Below are 20,810 nucleotides of genomic sequence, written 5' to 3' on the forward strand. Positions count from 1 at the left end.
TATAAGTAATAAGGGTAGTGTTGGCCAACAGTTATGCATCGATATATACTATATAACGCAAGACAATTTCATGTCCGATAGTTAATGTGAGCAAAGCAAATGAAGTGGTGCACAAATATGATAGTTATCATAATATATATATACCTTGACCAAACTCGTATATTAGATAACGCCAAATCATGTTTAAACCTAGCATGGTCCATTATTATATATTATGCGTTACTGAATTAAATGAGTTAATAGCCAATAGGCACTAAATGTATCTAGCACAACACTGGTTAATTAATACGAATATAGGCCTATTGCATATCGTTTTATCATGCAATACCATTAGCAACTAACAATCTATTGAATTGAGTCATGTTGTGTAACCAACTATATAGTTCCTCTATTAAAATGATATTCCTCCAAGAGAATGGTTAAAGATCTAAATGATGGCAAAATAAAATTTTGACAAGGACAACTAAACAATCGTCAAAAGGAAAAATGACTTTGAGTTAGAGAATCAAACATTGCCAATTTCTACGTTATTTTTGCAGATTCTCCTCAAAAACAAAATGACATCTTTTGAATATGGGAGATCATGACAAACTTTTATAGTGACAAATGGTAATCATATTGTCCAATGTTAGATCACAGAAACAATTATAATAAAGCTGTAAAGTGTAACTCAAACCTTCTTCCACAAAGAGGTTCCATGGATAGAGATTAGCCAACAAGTAGCATATACCTTTTGGTTTCTTTGCAAGCTGAATCGGAAAGAAAATTAGCTCAACTCTTTTAGGGAAAAAGATTAGAAACCATTGAATCGATTAATTTTAATTGGTTAGAGACTCGTGCTGACAATGTGCTATAAAAGATTGTTATAATTATAATAAACGAAAGCTTTAAAAGGAAGATAACAATTGATAGAGAAGTCCGAAGATATTTATTCCTTTTATTCTGTATTTGTACAACTAGAAGTACCCAAATATACATGGTCCAATTACATGTGAATGTTACAACATAATGTATATTGAAATAGATCATGAAGGTTACCGGACATCCACAAAATTTAATGAATCCATAACAGTAAATAATTTGTTCAAAAGTTATGACACAATTTTATCAGGAATTGAGCTCCAACTCCTGGTTCAGAAGTTATATTTGCACAATTTATTTAAATGAGGTTAGAACTTAAACAATGAAATGAAAATAGGCTATTTGTGTAAGTGCTTAATGGCCCATCCAGCCCAAAACCCATCCCCCTCCCCCAACCCACGTCAACTAAATTGTCCCGCTCAGTGCTCACCAATTTGAGTCTTTCCCACCCTAATTTCAAACCCGAAAAACAAAACAAAAACCAATAATGTATGCCACGCTGGCGATCCTCGTCACTCTTTCTGTACTGCATCTAGACCGTTCAAATTGTATGATCGGATGGCAACGATCGCTTCTTTTCCCAACCACGCGGATCGAAGCCAACCCCATCACAAATAATCAACATCTATAAATAAACCCAAATTTACCCCAACTCCTCATCGTTCTCATCATTATCTCTCACAATCTTTCATATTAAGGAACTTTTAATTTCAGGTTCACCTTTACATAATTTAATTACACATTTCAGTTTATAATTTGACATTTTTATCTTTTAAATGTTTTTATCAGTTAATAGCTGAAACTTGTCTTTGCTTTCAGCATTTTTACAAACCTAGGGTTTTGTTTTCATGTTTAACTTTTTTGCTATATATATATATATATATATATGCATCAATAATCTGAAAATCTGTATGGATTACGTTTATATGGTTGATTATGTTACTAAATTGTTCATATTTGCTGTTTTGAATCAGAGAAATTAAAGGCTGATTGAAAATGTCTGGACGTGGAAAAGGAGGAAAAGGATTAGGAAAGGGAGGAGCAAAACGACACCGTAAAGTCCTTCGTGATAACATCCAAGGTATCACAAAACCAGCAATTAGGCGTTTGGCTCGTAGAGGAGGAGTGAAGCGTATCAGTGGACTCATCTATGAGGAGACACGTGGCGTGCTGAAGATCTTTTTGGAAAATGTGATTCGTGATGCTGTTACATACACTGAGCACGCTCGCAGAAAGACTGTGACTGCTATGGATGTTGTTTATGCTCTCAAGAGACAGGGAAGGACTTTGTATGGATTTGGAGGTTAATTGGGAGATTTGGTTTTTGACTTTTGTTTTGTCTGCAAAAGTCTTGCTGTCAAGAAAAGAACTAGAATGATTACTATATGTGGTATATGGGGTTTGTTTTGCTATTGATTAGGTATCTGTTTTGGTGTAATTAGTATGATTACCTGTTGGTGATAGGGTTCTTTTGCAGTAGTATTGGTCGTTTTTGTAAGCTGAATTTGGTTGATGCTTGATTCAGTACTTCTGAAATTTGCTTTATTGCAATGAATATTAGTGACTGATTCAGTTTCACCATTTCTGTTGCTATTGGTTTGATTTTTCGAGTGTTCTTATGTTTAAATAGGAATGGCGCCTTTTAGATTGCATTTATTTCCTAACTGGATTACTAACTTACTTTCTTAAAGAGGCTGTAGGGTTGTAGGTTTTTGTAATTGAAAAAATCTAACTTAGATTGTTCTGGTATTTCCTTATTGCTAGCCGGTTTAGATTTCATATCTTTGCTTTAATATTGTTTAAAACTAGCCTCTTGTTTCAGTGCAATCCCAACTAGCCTCACAAGTTGAGGAGGTGATTCAATTACAGAGCAAGTGATGTTCATTTGCATATTGAATCCACCAGAACACTAAATTCATTGTGACCACCGGACTAGATATAGTTTCAAATTTTTACCATTATACGCAAATAAATAGGTAACAAACTTCAGCTTATTATTGGTATAGAAGATTACCATAGCTGCAAGTTAAAATAATTGGTATAGAAATTATGATTAACTTCTCTTCGTACCAAGTTTCCAGGAGTTTCTCCAGCTTAGCTCAAAAGGAGTAGTTCAGTTGTAAGTTTCACATTCATATTTTCCATAAGAGGGCATTACAGTCAAATGAATATTAGGTATCTGTACAATTTGTTTCAAAGAAACTTTGTATTAATTACTCACATTTCAAAGATGATCTTTCATAAGTACAATTTGTTTTTGCATGTTTCATGTATTAAAAAAACAATAGTAACGATGAGGTAGTTCATTTTCTCGGGCTAAGAATTTGCAGGAATTATTTATTTCTTGAATTTCAGTGGGCGAAAATTCAAGTTGAAAACTAGTAAGCTAGACCAATCATTACAATCAACTGGTCATAATTATTTCTTTTCCAAAATTATTATTTTAAGAGTTGTGCAGAAAAAAGAATTTGAATATGACCACCAATAGTGTGGTAACATTGTAGACTACATTTTGCTGATTATTATAAAAATTGCACTTTCGAACTTGTTGAATATTGAATCCTGGACGCACATCTCCGTGAAACTCGAAATTTAAGTAAAATGTTCAATGGCTCCACTTCTGTCGATGTAGCACCATCAGCTAAACAGTAAAGATAAATAAATTTCTAATGTAGTACATATAGGTAAAAGTCTCTTTAAAAAAGCGGGGATTATCCAACAATTTGAGTTTTTTACAAACTTGATCCTTTTTTAACTATTATTTTAAAGAATAACATCATTTATTGTTTATTTCATAAAGAGCATTTTTTTCATTATTAGCATAGTACAAAAATTAAGCCCAAAATTCATTCATCTTCTTCACTCCATTTTTTAAAATCTGATGCATATGTGAATGCCACCTAAATTCAAGATGTATTGATTTATACGTCTTTTATACTTTGTATATCAAGTATCACTTTAATTCAAAATGTATTTTTATGTATATAATTTTTGTATATTTATTTGTGAAGTGCCATCTTATTTTAAGATGTATTTTTAATGTATATTTCAAATATATTTTATATGTCAAGTGCCATTTTAATTCAGGATGTATTTTTTATATATATATTTTTTGTATATTTATATGCCATCTTAATTAAATTTAAGATATATTTTTTTATGTATATTTCACATGTCTAAGTGTCATCTTAATTGAAGATGTATTTTTTATGTATATATTTTTTATATATATTTTGTATATATTAACGTATATTATTATCGAAATAAGATCTTTATGTTAAGAAAGGAAGAAAGAAGGAAGAGAAAAACTTAAGAAAGATAATTAAAAAGAAAACAAATGAAACAAATTTAAAAAATATATTGGTTTCGACAGAAAATAAAATTAAGAAGATGAAAAAAAAGAAGGAAAGCTAAGAGATAAAGAGAAAAAAACGCAGGATTTTTGTACAAATAATTATTAACTTTCATTCAAATTGCTTATGTTTAGAGATTAATAATTAATATTCCTATTTTAATGGAACTGTGTGCTACAAATATAAATATTTTTTTTGCCACAATTGTAATATTAAATTTCATGCTACGAATTTGTTATATTTCTTTTAAATTGTGACAGTTATTAAAAGTTTCCTTACAATTTTGGGCTATACCCGAGAAGACTGAACCAGAATGGTAGGCCCAAACCATAAACCCAGTTTCTTATGGCCCATTTTCAACTATTCATCCATGGCGGTAAATCGCGAATCAGTCCCGCTCATATTTCTATTTCTCCCACCCCCACAGTAGGAGAAAAACATTCAAATTTTGGATCCTCAATTGAAACAAACACAGATTGCCAGGTCATCAATCCTCGTCACTTTCATTACATTTCATCTCAACCGTCAAAGATTCTCATCGACGACAAATATTAATCCACGTGATCACGACATAGATCGAAGTTCTCACCAGCGTCACCCTCCTTATATATCCCAACAATTTAGCTCATCAATCTCCATTATCATCTCTCTCTTCAGTATTCAAGCTCCTAAGCTTCCAATTATTGTTAGGTTTACCATTCTCTCTCTCGCGTTCTTCACGTTAGTTTTCTGATTTTGTTTATTAATTAATAATTAATTCTAACAGTGTAAAGTTTCTGTCTATTTCCATTTGAAGAATGAAAATTTTGAGATGTGTTTACTTTGATTTTAAGAAATTTAGCTGCTATTTGTTGATTTTTGGTAAATGAAATGATTTTTACAGAGAATTGAAATCGATTGAAGATGTCAGGACGCGGGAAGGGAGGAAAGGGATTAGGAAAGGGAGGAGCGAAACGACACCGTAAAGTCCTCCGCGATAACATCCAAGGTATCACAAAGCCAGCAATCAGGCGTTTGGCGCGTAGAGGAGGAGTGAAGCGTATCAGTGGACTGATCTACGAGGAGACACGTGGCGTGCTGAAGATCTTTCTGGAAAACGTGATTCGTGATGCTGTGACTTACACTGAGCACGCGAGGAGGAAGACGGTGACTGCTATGGATGTTGTGTACGCGCTCAAAAGGCAAGGCCGTACTCTCTATGGATTTGGTGGTTAGAACGTGTGAATTAATGTTGTTGGTTTTTGTTTAATGTAACTATGTTCTTAATAGAAGTAGTTTTTGCAAGAATGGTATTGCTTAATTAATGAAATTGCACAACTTTTATTTTTCTTACTATTGAGTTGTCAATTAGACCAATCCTATCCCTTTTTGATTAATGATTTTAGCTGTTCTGTTAATTTACTTGTTGCTAACAAAGTCTGTATCTGTTTTGTTTCAAAACTCAGAATATTTATAAACCAAATAGCAGTGTATATACATTCAAATACTCATAATCATTTACAAACAAAGAGGTGCATAGTTTTAGATTGTAAGACTATTATACAAATAGTGTATAGAAGAGTCGTACAAAGGGTAAAGCATTAGTGGGGTATGGCTAGTTATGTTTGTGATTGTTTCTCATATTTGATACCATTTGATTTAGAATCATCATCTCTCCACACAAATATTCCACCCAACTCTCCTTTACTTTTCAGCTTACTACACGCTGTTAAAAATCCATTTTCTGGAGATAATTCCCTACTCCCATCAGTGCTGAAACTAGCCAACATCTTTCTCCCTTCGCAATTGGATCTTTGTGTAGAAAAATAATACATGAATTGAGACACATTTGTTCCCTTATGAAGTCAAGCATGTACATGTATGATTGCATTCTATGGACATGTATGCCAAAATTCTAGTCCTTCTATGCCAATTTTAAATTGTGTATAGGAACTGATAATCTGTATAATAATACTCTTAAGAGAGGACTATGTCCAACAAAGGAATTTGTTTTTATAATTTTTATGATCAACCATCCAAAAGCAACTGTTACACATACCCAGTAAGTGTTAATGCATTTATCTTTTAAGACTCTTAACATCATAAATTTTTCGAGGTACACTCAGTCTTTAAATCGTGATCAATCCTGCAATTATCAGACTGCAGGAATAGTTGTAACAATACCATTACCCCCTGGTTGATCAACAATTATCCAAACTGTTTCGCAGCAATCATCAGTTATGTTTGTAACTTGATTGAATTGCTACTTAGGACTTGGTTCACAGCATCTTTTTCATGGACTCGGACCAAACAATTTTAGATCCTTTAGGGACATTATACAGTGCACTTATTAATGCACTGAAATTGTAACAGGATTGAAGCAACATTAGATTACTTGGAAACTCAAGTTTTTGTAGATAAATGCAAATAACTAATTTGAACAACTAACCCGTGATCGATAGCGTGAGGCTGTAAACCCGGTGGAGGTTTAACGCGATGGGATATATAATATGAACAAATAAGCAATGCGATGTATAATTAATGGTCTTGTTAGAAGGAAAAAAAAATCTTTGATGAGAATAATTTAGATAAAAAGACAAATATTAAGATGAACTTGATATCTCAAAGCTCTATTGGCCCTTGTAGGCCGAAGAAGCAATGTCACATTGATCATAAATCAAATTGATTGCAATCTTTATCTGTCCATGAAGATCCCATTAGAGCGCCTTCTACTTCTAATAATCTGTGAAATAGGTCAGAATCATTCTCAACGAGTCCATAAGAAGTGATCCCATTTTTTTCATTAGATCCGGATAAAGACCAAAGATCTTGGGCGACCGATTCAGTAGTCAGCAGAACAACTCAAAAATAAAGAAGTATATTAATCACTTCATGCTTGTTCAAAGGTCGAAGTACCATTTGTACAAATAAGAATTCCGAGGTCATTCTAATCTATTATAATGGATAATTCTCCAAGAAAACACCATAAAACATTCCGACTTATATAAATTAATAGACTGATACTAAGAAAAATAATAAAGTTTAAATGCAGTACTACATGTTGTGTGCAGCTAACTATATATGTGTATGCAAACCTATCTATATGAAGTAGTAGTAAACTTTGGAGTAGGAATGAAGAATCATCGAGTCACGAGTAATAGGCGGCTCGTTGAAAGAGAAAAGGGTGCGGACGCTGCCATCTTGAAGGTCAATTCTGTTCAGATAATAATCACACGAACTTGAACTGTATCTGTCAATGTCGATATAGTATATGGAATTTGGTTTACATCCCAAAAATTTGGATATGGAACCACACTCACACAAGAACAAACATGGATTTTCGGGTCGTTGGGCTTGTGACCAACTTGGAAATCTTAACACTTAATGCATGGCTCACGACATATTTCAACCCTTAGCGGCTCATTAGTTGTCGTCTTTACGAGATAAAATTTTCCAGAGGAATACCTATTAGAATCTGGATATACTAAATTGTCAGATTCTAAAGTAGTTTTTTCAATAGATGAAACGCCACCTTTATCATTCACAATGTAGTATTTCCCACCATGGTCTATCATATCACAAACAAGGTCATAAGTACATTCAGGACAAGTAAAAATCCAAGTTTTACTACCAGGTTTTAGGATAGCCAATTTATACATGGACCACTTGCTTGTAGTCACAAGCACGACGATCTCAAAACTATTTGGATTGGTTGAAGGATTCTTTGATAGAATAACTTTATAGGCATGAAAGTTAAAACAAGGAAGATTGATTATCTCACCAGTAAAGGGATTGAAAAGGCCGATATGATCTTGGAGATTACATTGATAAACCAACCACAATATATTTCAACCCAATGTAATGGTAACTTGAAATCCAATAGTATTTTATCTTTGGTTACACTATATAAGCTTGTGTTAGTGGTCCAGTTGTCGTGACCTCTAAAGATCATTAACAAAGGAAGTTCACTTGAATTGATGCGTTGTAATTGTTGGATACGAAGGAAAACCATGACTTGCACACTACGCTAAAGCGCACATAACAAAATCAAGTCGAGTGCCAAATCAGAAAGCCCTGCCCAGTCTCTTGATCTTAACTTGATATCCCTCTGTACGTCCATAGATTCCTCACTTCACCAAATCGCTCAATTCAAAGAATTTGGTCGATTAGAAAAGGACGTGTGTTTGCGTGGGAGAAGGAAATAAAGTAGGAGATCAAATCCGTCCCTAATATAGCGCAATATGAAATCTCTTTTTTTCCTTTCTTGTTTTTATTGCCTAGCTTATATAGCGCCAGAATAATTGGACTAGGGGATATAAATTGCTTGAAAATAGGAGATTTTCTGATTCCGTTTTATAAACGAGGCCAAGGTCACATATTCTAAAGTTGAATTAGGATTGCCTTCAATAATACAAAGTTGTATTACATAAAATGTTATAGAAATATGGTCAGTACTTATAGAAAGCATGAAGCAATATTAAAATTAGGTTGTAAATACTAATAGAAGGCATGAAGCAATAGAAATTTATTAGGTGTTTAGGACAGGTGATTTTGGTTCTGAATTCTAACACCAGAGGTCAGATAGGAGAGAATAGGTATGATACTTATCGTCCTGTTAAACAAGGGGAAAAGTAATTCATCCAGAAAATACGTCAATATTAAAACTAATACTATCATCTGAGTGTTGCAAAATGTCTAATGAATCTAATTAAATTTGGCAAGGTCCACACCAAACCTCATCATTTAACAGCGACTGGGCTGGGTTAAAGGACCAAGAGTATAGGCTAATCAAACCCACTTGCGGGTACGAATAACATAAACTCTGTTAATAACAAGTCCCAAAACATTTGTGGTATACCAATAACAAGGGGAAAAGTAGTCCATTGCTTTTACCTCTACTCTTCCTTCCGCTTTATGGGTCTCCTTGCACTCGTTCGAATACCACTCGTGCACCTTCCAATAAACTTCAAAATCTCGTCAATTAATATGACGGGCAATGCAACAGCCAATACTAACAGCCACTCGTTCAGGCTCAGTGGAACGATACCAAATACTTGAGCAAGGAAAGGCACGTAGAGGATCAAGAAGTGCAGACCAAATGAGACAGACATGGCCAAAAGAAGCCATGGGTTGACCCATGGTGGCATTGTTAAGAGGCTTCCATCTTCCGAAAGGGCATTAAGAGAGTTGAACATTTCAATCGCAACCAATACAGAGAGGGAAAGGGTCATGGCTTTCACCTTGCCTTCCACGAAGTAATCGCATGGTTTGTCAAAGCTGATCACTTGTGACCCTGCAGTGAAAGGTGATGCAGTAAAATTATCCCAGGTTTTGCACTGACCCCAATTAGCAAGCTGGGAGTAGGTAACAAGACTGTGGCCATCTCCACTTAGATCAATGCCAAGAAAAGAGTCATGGGTGAACCAGATGATAAAAACTCCCACAGTAGCAACTCCAACATACAATCCAATAACCTGCATCAAGCATTTAGAAATGATAAGCACAAGGATTTCATTCTCACATACGAAAGCAGGAATTGGGAAATAAAACTAAAAATAAACAAATAACAAAAAATGTAAAGCCAACCAGATAGCGAAATAAAATCCAGGCACTGATCAATGAGTCATCGCTTCTCCTTGGTGGTTTCTTCATTATATCCTTGTCTGGTGGATTAAATCCCAATGCTGTAGCAGGGGGTCCATCAGTGACCAGGTTGACCCACAAGAGTTGCACTGGGATAAGACCTTCAGGAATGCCTAGCGCAGCAGTAAGGAAAATAGAGGCAACCTCACCGATGTTTGAGGAGATCATGTACCTGCAACAAGAAAGTGTCAATCTATGAACTTTTGTAATGATGCACTACCAGTTGTAGTATCATCCATTACAAGGACTAAAGACTAACATACAAGAAGTTCAAAGAAATGTTGGAAGGATTGCACCCTAACAAAAAAATTAGAACTATGATTTACTCCCCTTAAAAAAATGATAAAACATGGAAATCAACTGCCACCCACTAGTAGAAGAAAGTCACTCGAAGGGTGATTAGCCAATTTATCCAAATCACTTAACTCAAGAATACCTCATACAACTGAACAAAAAAGAATTAAAGCTTACTTCAAGTTCTTCAACCTATTCAGTAACATATATTTCATTCTTAGAACATTCAAACTGTTTGAATGCATGTCAAACCCAAAAGAGTTATTGCGCACATGTGAGCATAAGCAGCAGGTGTTATCTTTCCCTGATAAATAACTTTTAAGACACACAATTTTTCTTCTTTTTTTGTTTTTTTTTTGGGGGGGTGGGGGTGGGTGGGGGGTGGGGATAATGGTGGTATCGGACGCCCGGGTACCAGTACCCCCTTAGGACCTATAGGGGTACTGGTGCGGTACCCCTAAAAATCCTCATATCCCGTACCCTTAAATCCTCTTTCCGTACCGCCCCCGTACCCAGTCCCCTTGAGTAACCAGAACCCTCCCCTTAGACGGCCCTACCTGCTACCTCTCACAAGCACCGGTATTGGTACCGGGTAACTCTACCTGACTGCACAATTTTGTAAAACAATAATTTCAACTTTAATCATGCCAACTAACAAAGTTGAATACATATTTCGGATAGCCTAATATTAAATTTCCCAACCCAAAATGATGAAAGTACAGTCTCTTTTTCTTCTTTGTTCTTTTAACAATAGTGTCCGAGCCAGCTTGTGCACACCTCGTTGTTCCACCGGGTACCTGTTGCCACCCACCAGCGCAGGTACCACGAAGCTCTATCCACCAAGGCTTAGCCAGATCGGGAAGAAATCGCCTAGTTCTTTTTTAGCCTCCACTAGAATTTGAACCTACGGCTACGGCCTCATGATAGAAGTAAACTATCATCTAATCAAGAGTGCCGGTGATGGAAATATTGCCAACTGAAGGACATGAGGAAGAAAATAAACCTGATGAAAGCCTTCATATTGTTATAAATGGACCTGCCTTCACCAACAGCAGATACAATTGTACTAAAATTATCATCTGCCAAAACCATGTCTGATGCTTCCTTTGCCACCTGAGACCAAAAATCATACATAAGCAACATGACAAGAAGACTGGCTTCAAAAACCCTTCAGGATTCTCATTAATAAGAATAGAAAGCCTGACAGTAAATATACATGTATGTATCCACAAGATCTATTTGTCCCCCAACCCCATCAGAAACTACAGGAATTTGCGCATTGAAAATGACAATCAAATTGACATGAGAATCTGCTATAATACATGCCTGGAAAATGAAGATAAGTTCCTATCAGTAAGCACATCAATGGACAGTGTAAACAACCCAAAATAAGATGAGTATATACAATATGATATGTTAGCCTCATTCTGGGTAGACACACATAGGTATACAATCATCCAGGACCAGAGTTAGATGACCGCCAACTGGGGTATATCAATAACTGGCAGACAGAAACCATACTTTATGTAAGTACTGCAGGAAATAAATTCTAGATACATGCCTCCATTGACATGGTTCACAAAAACTAGTACTAGTATTGTCATTTATACCTCAGTTCCAGCAATTCCCATTGCAATTCCAATATCGGCCAATTTCAGGGCAGGTGCATCATTCACTCCATCTCCAGTCATCGCAACCACCTCACCATCTTCTTTGAGTAATCTCACAATGTCTTGTTTATGCCTAGGCTCAGCTCTGGAGAATAGGAGACCTCCGCTTTGCCTTATATGTGCTTTGGGGTTCGCAAGCTCCATAAATTCTTTTCCTGTTAAGCTCCTCGAACTGATATCTTCATGGCTTCCAAAGACACCTATCTCACGGCAGATAGCTTCTGCTGTATTCTTGTTATCTCCTGTAATTACCATAACACGAATTCCGGCTTGTCTGCAATCCTCAATTGCTTGGCGTACCTCTTTTCTAGGAGGATCCTTTGAAAAGATGAAAAGCAAAGCAGTCCATTCAATATCTTAATGTTCACAATAGATGAAGGTCGTAAAATAAAAATGAAACAAACAGTCCACAAGTTAACTTACCCTTATCCCAGCCAAGCCAACAAATATGAGTTTACTCTCAATGGAAGGGTAATTAGCAGGATTAAGTAAAAGCTCATGAGCAGGATGGTCTTCATCACCGTTATAGGTTGAAAATTCAGGTAGATCCTCCTTGTAAGCGAAACCGAGGACACGTAATGCCTTGGAGGACATTTCATGAAGGCTTTGCAATATATGATTTCTTGAAGAATGATCCAATTCTACAACAGAACCATCTTGCAGTTGCACATATGAGCTTCTTTCCAACAGATTTTCCACCGCACCCTGAAAATGAAGCACCATATGTTAGATATATAAATCCCAAACAGCACGTACAGCACACATCGCCAAAGAATAATCCAGGAATAAAACATCTAGAACGAGTCTACTAACCCGTGAGCACCTAATCACAAACAGAATGAAAAGAGTAAAAAGTTCAGTTGAATAGTTAACCCATGCCCGGATGAAGGAGGGGTATTGGGGTACGCTGGCAGCCATCACAAACTTGCCAGTTCATGATGAATCCTCATGAAGGTGTTTAAAATGGAACGAGGTAGACCTAAAATCACATGAAAGAAAGTTGTCTCGAAACACCTAGGTGATATTGACTAGTTGGGAATAGGTTTTAGATTTATTACATTACTTACTAATATTTTTTGTTAAGGTAAATAATTTTATTAACAAATTGGCAAATAGATATGTTAACGCAAGACTCGAACACGAACTCCAAATAAGTTTATTAACAAATTGGCATATAGATATGTTAACGCAAGACTCGAACCCGTGAACTCCACCTCACTTTGGACACCCTTAGCCACTGGGCTGCCTCTCTCAGTTGTAACTTAAATCATTACTATATATATATATATGGGTCTTGCTAACATACTACATGAAGGTAGTATGTTAGCATTGTACCCAATTTTTCTTTCCATTATTTGCCCTTTCAATTGCCACCGCTTCTTCATTAGTCTTTTTAACAATGAGGACTTTATTGTAGTTTCACAAAATCCTAATACCGAAAAGATTCAATCAGTTCAATCCCTATTTTTTCCCTTTTGGCGATTTGCTCTGGGTAATTTCCTCGGAGAATTATGCCATCTATTTCCTCTTCGGCGTCTCTCCACTTCTATCTCAGGCAAACCACTTCTCCTCCCTCTTACTGACATGGCCTTTCTTTTTCATTTACATCCACTCATGGGTGTACCCAAGCACACCAAAATACATATTCATATTACCAGTTATAACCCCTCATTAAAAACATTTAAAAATTCAGAAGGATACAATAGATATTATTGTCATCATAAACGTATAATAATAAACAATCCGAACACAAAAACAAAAACAAAAAATGTCGCTGTTATTTTTGATTTGCAACAAAAATTGATTTCATCTCAAGAAAGGAGCAAGATAACATGAGGAAGAGCCGAAGAGATGGGGAGATGGAAAAAGGAAAAGGACGAGGGATCTAAGACAGAGCAAAAGTGAAGAAGGGGATTGTCTCATAAAATCTACGAAAATGCCCTTTGGCTAATGAAGAAGCAGTGACAATTGAAAGGGCAAATAATGGAAAGCAAAATTGGGTACAGTGATAACACACTACCTTCATGTAGTATGTTAGCAATATATATATATATATATATATATATCATATTTTTCACTTTATCTTATTTGATATAATGATGATATGAGTTGAGAGCTTAAATGAAGAAGTGAGGATTCATACAGCTGACCTAACTTGTTTGGGATTGAGGCGTACTTGATGGCTTCAAGAACAGCTAAATAGCAACAGAAGTCGAGCTTATGAAGTTCGAATACTAGACACAATACACATCTTGCAACTTTTGACGACTGTTGACCTCGATGACGAAGACACTGACAATATGGCAGCATATGGTGCTTAAACTGCTATTTTATAATGTACAATCTCCACATTTAGAATTACCATGAGAATACTCTGAAGTGAAAAATCACACAGATCCAAAGTAGCAGTTCCATCCATTCACATAGTAAAAGTTACTCCCTCCGTTCCAATTTATGTGAACCTGTTTGACGCAAAGTTTAAGGAAAAATAAAGATTTTTGGAATTTGTGGTCCTAAACAAGTCAAAAAGGATACTTTTGAGATTTTACTGGGTTGTTGTTGTAGTAAACAAGTCAAAAGGGGGTCCAGAGTATTTGCGTGGTTATAAAAGCTTCTCTTTAAGGGTAGAATTGGAAGTTTATAGCCTGTTTGGCCAAGCTTCTAAAATATGCTTATTTTGAGAAGTGCTTTTTTTAAAAGTGTTTTTCAAAAGGGTACTTTTGGTGAGAATCGGTTTGTGTTTGGCCAAGCTTTTGAAAACTGCTTCTAAGTGTATTATTTTTTCAAAAGTGCTCAGAAAAGTGCTTTTGGAGATAAGCTACATTTTTCTGCTTCTCAAAATATGCTTCTGTTTCTCCTCAAAAACACTTTTTTTTCCTTCTAAAAGCCTGGCCAAACACCTCAATTTTTTGCCAAAACCACTTTTGGCCCAAAAAAACGCTTGGCCAAACATGCTAAGCTAAATTGTTTTCAAATTTAGAAAAGGTTCGTTCTTTTTGGAACGGACCAAAAAGGAAATATGTTCACATAAATTGTAGCGGAGGGAGTAATTCTTGAGCCAGAAAGAAAAAATAAAAAGGGAGCATAAATGTGAAGTGCCACAAAAACAAAAATTGCAACACAAGCAATCAGAATCTGCACAGAACCAAATATGCATGCTGATGCATTATGCTTCCATAGTGCCAAGAAAATCAAATCAAAAGTGTAGGCAATCGTAATAGAGAATCCAAGGGAATAAAGAACATACCTTCACAAGTAATGACTTTCTACCAGAGGGGGAAGTCGTGATGACACCCATGGATTTCCTATCCCGGTCAAATTCAAGAGTAGCAATACGCTGTTCAATTTTGTTCCATGTGTAAGAGCAGCCTACATTCAGCCAGTTGAAGTCAGGCCATGTTCTGTGCAAATGAAGTCCCATTATGGACATAACAACAATATAACAGAAACTGCAACTTACGGAGGCCATCTTTGTCTCTTGAAGAGGAATTGGATCTGAGGCCATCAGGAAGTCCCATTTTCTCAACCAGAACCTTAAATCAAATCAAGAAACTCTAAATCAGTCAACGAAAAGCTTTAAGAAAGCGAATAAGACAAAGTTTTTAAAGTATATACACAATAACAAGCAATGTACATCAGAGATAATTTACTTAATTAACTCTTTGTTTGTGTTGGGAGGTAAGGGGTGGTAGCCAGCAGAAACTTAGAGACAAAAAATAAACAATGTAAAGGTCAGAAATCTGACTTTTACCTTATATAATGCCATTGATAAATCAAGGATCCACATTCCAGACAATGATAAATGACCGTTTCTAATAAATAAAGCTCAGAGTAACTGAACAATGGTTTAGATTAATACAATAACATACTGGATAGGAGGCAGAGATCCTAATCTAGTAAGATAAGCGAAGCAATCCACTTCAAATATAAAATCAGTACCTTCAGTGCCGCTTCAGTTGGCAGTCCGCTGGCAATATAGTGCTGGCCAGATTTTTCAACTCCAGAATCATTGCAGACGGCAGCAATTTTTGCGATCATTTCTAGGTTAGAGTCCATCCGACCCATTGGCCAGTCCTGTATCTTTCCATCAAAGGGATCATATGTGGTCCCTTCAACATCGAAGGATCGAACTGTGTTAGCCTTGGCACCCATAGCAACAAGCTTTGACACAGCCATCTGATTAGTAGTCAGAGTTCCTGTTTTGTCAGAGCAAATAACAGTTGTACAGCCAAGAGTTTCAACACTAGGCAATTTACGAACAAGTGCATTCTTAGCAGCCATCTTGCGTGTGCCAAGCGCCAAACAAGTTGTAATAACTGCTGGCAAACCTTCTGGAATGGCAGCAACTGCCAATGCCACTGCAATTTCAAAATAATAAGTGCACTTCTCAAATGAAAACTTGAAATTCCTTGGCCATCCATCAACAAACTCCCAAGAGAGGAAGTATTTCACATTAATCAGCCAAACCAAAGCACAAATGACACCAATTATGGCAGTCAATGTTTCTCCAAACTCATTTAGCTTTTTCTTCAATGGGGTATCTTCCTCGTTTTGTGCCGCTTCATGTATCTGCGAATGCACATTCCCTATCTCGGTATCCATCCCTATTTGAGTAGCCAAACAAACACAATTTCCATTCACCACAGTTGTTCCAGCAAATACCATACATTTCTTCCCCTGGATATCAACATCCTCTGGTACAACTTTAGTGGTCTTACTAACTGCCTCACTCTCACCAGTCAATGATCCCTGCTCAAGCCGAAGAGTCGAACTGATCAAACTCAAAACTCTCATATCAGCCGGTACTTTATCTCCAACTTTCAACTCAACAATATCCCCCGGTACAAGCTCTTTGGCAGGCAAGCTAGAAATCCTTTTACCATCACGGATCACACAAGCAGTCTCCGACTGAATTTCCTTCAATGCCTCCAATGCCTTCTCGGCATTGCTCTCTTGCCAAACACCGACTATAGCATTAACAATTAGGATCAAGAAAATCACTAAAGGCTCCACGAAAGCCGTGATTTCCTTCTCACCGCCTTCTTCTCCATCTAACCAAGCCAAAACAAACGAAATCACCGCAGCACCAAGCAAAATTCTAACTAATGTATCATTAAACTGATCTAAAATCAACCTCAAAATCGACTGTCCTTCGTGCTTCTCCAATTCATTAAAACCATAGATCTGCCTCCTTTTAATTATCTCATCCTCACTCAAACCGCGATTCCTATCCACCTCGTACTTCTCCTCACATTCCTTCACATCTTTCGACCAAGCCGGAAAAACGTCCTTCTCCAACACACTTTTACCACCTATATTCTCTCTCTTCCCATAATTTTCACCTCCTTTTCCCATTTATAACCTCCAGAATCAGCAAAATCTAGTAAAACCCCAGCCAAAATCTCTAAAAAAAAAATACAGATTCACCTGAAATTCAAAACAAATCGAGAAAGTTCAAAATCACAACTAAATCTCATGATCGGACCATTTCATTATCTCAAAATTCAAAACAGGTAACAAAAATTAACCCTAACAGTGATCTAGAACAATCGCAACCACAATAGAACCTCCAATATCACAAAATTCAAAACAGGTAACAAAAAATTAACCCTAAGAAAGATCTAGAACAACCGCAACTACAATCGAAGCTTCTAGAAGAAAATAAACACAAATACGTAAACGAAAGAGATGTTTGAGGAAGCGGAATTTACCAGAAGAGTGGAGATTCGGAGGAGAGAGTGAGAAATGTTACTGTGCAGGCGGACTTAGGATAGCTATGGTATGGGTCTCTCTCTCCCTCAATATCTCTCTCGGGAAACTGTAGAGTTGAGAGAATCGAAAAATAAGAGATCTCTGCTCTTTACTTTATAATACTAACAAACGGAGATAATTAATAAATAAAAAATAACGATAATAGGAAGAGAAGGTGAAAAAGCGGAACGCTTACAGATCGGCTTTTGCTATTAGCTTCTGCGTACTTTCTCACTTTTAATGGACTCTGATTTAATTTATTGTTTTCTTATAGTAACTCTTTTCTGCTTTTTGCTCCTGAAAAAATGTCTAAAAAACTCGTTTTATGAATTGACTATTTTGACCTTTGATAGCGAAACTAAACTGAAATATAGCTAATATAGCTTATATATAACAAAAACCACTACTTGTGAATTTAGAACGACAATAGTTTGGAGAGTTTAATTTATTAGCTTGACAAAATATCAGATTTAGAGTGGCCCTGCAAGGATAAAAAGAATAAATTCATACAAGAAAATGGTATAATTGTTGTTGAATTAATAATATGTCTGATTTTGAAGTTTGTACGATTTCTTATGTTATTGAAGATAAAAATATTAATTTCAAGAAAATTAATTAGCATTATTACTAATATAGTACGTCTATTCAATTTTAGTATTGTGGACTTTATAGCACATTATACTTATAATCTCAACAATTAAATTATTGAATTCTTTTCCAATAACTTATGCCAAAAAGGGGACAAAAAATAGACAAATCTAAATGGGAAATGATTTTTTTTTTAAAAGAAATGATTAATCCATCACTTTCTGAGTGCCCGGGGGTTATTTTGTCATTTCGGCTACTAGGTAAGCGGCAATATCATATACGCTCACAAATGCTTTGACCCGTTACGAAATCGTTTTAGGGGAAAAGTGGGAGGTCATCATAAGCTGAACCAATAAGATTGTACCACGTAATCAAACGGTTGGAAATCTCATGATGCCTACGACCTTGAGATGACGTGGAAAGATATAAGTGGATGCACGTATTTAGAACGATTTCGTGGTAGGACAGTGAATTAACTACTAAATGATTAAGTTAATTCATTTAAAATTAATCATATTTAATGAAAAGAGAAATTTCCAGGTGCTTACCTTGTGCTAAAGAAAAGGGATTAGAATAATACAAAGAGTGATGACTGGGGATGCCTAGGGATACAGCATATTCCTTCTCTCTATACTTTTCCTATTTGTGTTTTATATTATTATTCTACTTATTATTTTATACAATTTTGAATCTATGGCAGCTCTCTTTTTATTTTATAAAAAGAAAAAGGAGGTTGAATTTTACTTACTAAAGGGAGAAATAAAATTAGCATCAATTACAAGTCGATTGCAAGTAATTTATATACGCTATGAATGTGTTGGTAGCTTTTTTTATCCGGCTAAAATACATTGATCAATATACAATCAACTATACTAAATTAAAATATTTTATTAATTACCAATTGCACTTGCTTAATGCAATGCAGTTATATACGGTTGACTTTTGAATAACTAAATAAAGTTAAAATATTTAGACGGTAAGTGTATAGAGATTAGACTACAATTAATATATACATTATGAAATAAGCTATAGTTCAATTACATTGAAGCTCCCATAACCTTTCTTTAATAATTCTATTATGTTATAAAATAAAATTTCTGTTGATACTATTAAACTGTAAGTCGTGGACCTTGGTAAATCTAAAATTATCGAGTTTCTCAATTATATGGTCAAACACATTAGGAATGGTGGTTGGAGTCCATTTTTGCATCTAGATCGTACAAACACTGAAAGAAGCACAATACAAACAAATAATTTATTGAAGTTTGAAAAGCATATTGTCCCCTACGAAAAGTAACAAAAGGGGGGTATTTTTGGTACAAATTAGTAAAAACATGATCTGGTCATTGCTTCAAGCTATATTTTTTACCAACTCGTTGTTTATTTAATTGCCTCGCAATCACTTTCAATTATAAAAAATAGGAAATTAAAATTTTGAAATTCTATTTTGCATCCATCTTTGAGGAAATTTCCAAGAACAGAAAAATACACAAATAAATGGATGATGTTGTCTAAGAATATTAGGGACCATAAAAATCAGAATATTTAGAAATGAAAGTACGAGAGCACATAAATAATAAGATTGTCAAAGGTATATAAACTAATACTATAAGTCATAGATGACAGTAATGTGTGACCAATAATAATGTGAAAACGGAGAAGATCACTTCCAACATATTATTAAGTTTTATGTATTTTATTGTGTCTGGGATGTGATGATGGTTTGCTAATTAATTATGTTATCTTCAAGATATGAAATACATTTACAAGTAGTGCAGTTTTTTAGTTTTTCAACCTGATGTTCATTATTTGCACGGGTACTCGATTAATCTGAATTTGTGCCGCATAACGCTTATTAAAGGAGAAGCGATCCTTAATAAAAAAAATTTCAATTCTCAAGACTCAAATCCGAGACGTCTAATTAAGGGTGAAAAATTTTTATTCATCCCACCACACCTTTTGTCAGTTCTACGCTTATGCTCTCTACCAAAAAAATATTCATTCTATCAAAGAATCTCAATAATCTTGCAACTCCGTATATAATTATCATATAAATTTATTACTATTATTTTGCTCCAAATCATGTGAACTTAGACTTTCTAGGGAAGGAAAGAATTTCGAGGTTGTTACGCTTATTGATTACAAAAGGAAAAGTCTTAAGTAAGAAGCAATGCGTTGATAAGTATTAAAATTACTTGCTTTTAAGTAGGGGTGTACAAAGAAAACCGATAAACCGTACCAAACCGATAATTCGAGTCAAATCGGAAAAAAAGATGTAGTTTGGTGTTGGAAAATAAAACCCAGCCATAATTGGTTTGGTTTGGTTTTAACTAAAAAAGTCAAACCGAAACCAAACCAACCCGATAATACATTTATATAATTTTTAAAAATATTTATACATATAAATATTTATTGTAATGTAATTTATAAATATTTCTTAAATCTTTTCACAGTTTTATCTTTTAACGTATTATTTCAAGTTTAGACTTAACATTCTTGAATGGTAACTAAATTTTATAGCTCATAAATGTAGTAACTCAAACAAAGTTCAAATCAATACTAATGCTAACAAAAGAAATTCAATTCAATACTATAAATGACGAAAGTGTTGGATAATTATTTTAGTTTTACATTGGTTTATAATGAAAATGCATAACTTAGTTTATCTTTT

The 20,810-nt window shown here is 35.1% G+C and overlaps 2 protein-coding genes and 1 long non-coding RNA gene across 3 annotated transcripts; 2 read left to right on the forward strand and 1 right to left on the reverse strand.

Moving 5' to 3' along the window:
• Positions 1-1,464: 1,464 nt before the first annotated feature.
• LOC107807147 (histone H4) lies at positions 1,465-2,439 on the forward strand. Its single transcript, XM_016631475.2, has 2 exons — positions 1,465-1,575; positions 1,836-2,439. Exon 2 carries the CDS (start codon positions 1,858-1,860, stop codon positions 2,167-2,169), a length of 312 nt encoding a protein of 103 aa, XP_016486961.2. The 5' UTR covers positions 1,465-1,575; positions 1,836-1,857; the 3' UTR covers positions 2,170-2,439.
• Positions 2,440-4,850: 2,411 nt separating this feature from the next.
• On the forward strand, positions 4,851-5,546 carry LOC142164288 (uncharacterized). The gene is made up of 2 exons (XR_012695030.1): positions 4,851-4,904; positions 5,098-5,546. It is a non-coding gene; the product is annotated as an uncharacterized LOC142164288 (long non-coding RNA).
• A 3,282-nt stretch (positions 5,547-8,828) lies between these two features.
• On the reverse strand, positions 8,829-17,968 carry LOC107807149 (calcium-transporting ATPase 4, endoplasmic reticulum-type). Its single transcript, XM_016631476.2, has 9 exons — positions 17,512-17,968; positions 15,740-17,227; positions 15,261-15,333; positions 15,048-15,169; positions 12,224-12,505; positions 11,741-12,118; positions 11,134-11,243; positions 9,780-10,008; positions 8,829-9,667 (listed from the first exon to the last, which is right to left on the reverse strand). Exons 2-9 carry the CDS (start codon positions 17,153-17,155, stop codon positions 9,089-9,091), a joined length of 3,189 nt encoding a protein of 1,062 aa, XP_016486962.2. The 5' UTR covers positions 17,156-17,227; positions 17,512-17,968; the 3' UTR covers positions 8,829-9,088.
• Between the last annotated feature and the right edge of the window lie 2,842 nt (positions 17,969-20,810).

This window comes from Nicotiana tabacum, chromosome 9 (genome assembly GCF_000715075.1).
Source record: "Nicotiana tabacum cultivar K326 chromosome 9, ASM71507v2, whole genome shotgun sequence".
Taxonomy (NCBI): Eukaryota; Viridiplantae; Streptophyta; class Magnoliopsida; order Solanales; family Solanaceae; genus Nicotiana; species Nicotiana tabacum.

What these genes read in the sequence shown, in the direction of transcription:
- LOC107807149 (XM_016631476.2), bottom strand. Translation starts at nt 17,155, where the DNA reads ATGGGAAAAGGAGGTGAAAATTATGGGAAGAGAGAGAATATAGGTGGT. An exon ending in CAACTGAAGCGGCACTGAAG is followed by an intron (nt 15,334 to 15,739) that starts GTACTGATTTTA and finishes ATTTGATTTAAG; the next exon opens with GTTCTGGTTGAGAAAATGGG. An exon ending in AATATGAAGGCTTTCATCAG is followed by an intron (nt 10,009 to 11,133) that starts GTTTATTTTCTT and finishes TTCTTGTTGCAG; the next exon opens with GTACATGATCTCCTCAAACA.
- LOC107807147 (XM_016631475.2), top strand. Translation starts at nt 1,858, where the DNA reads ATGTCTGGACGTGGAAAAGGAGGAAAAGGATTAGGAAAGGGAGGAGCA.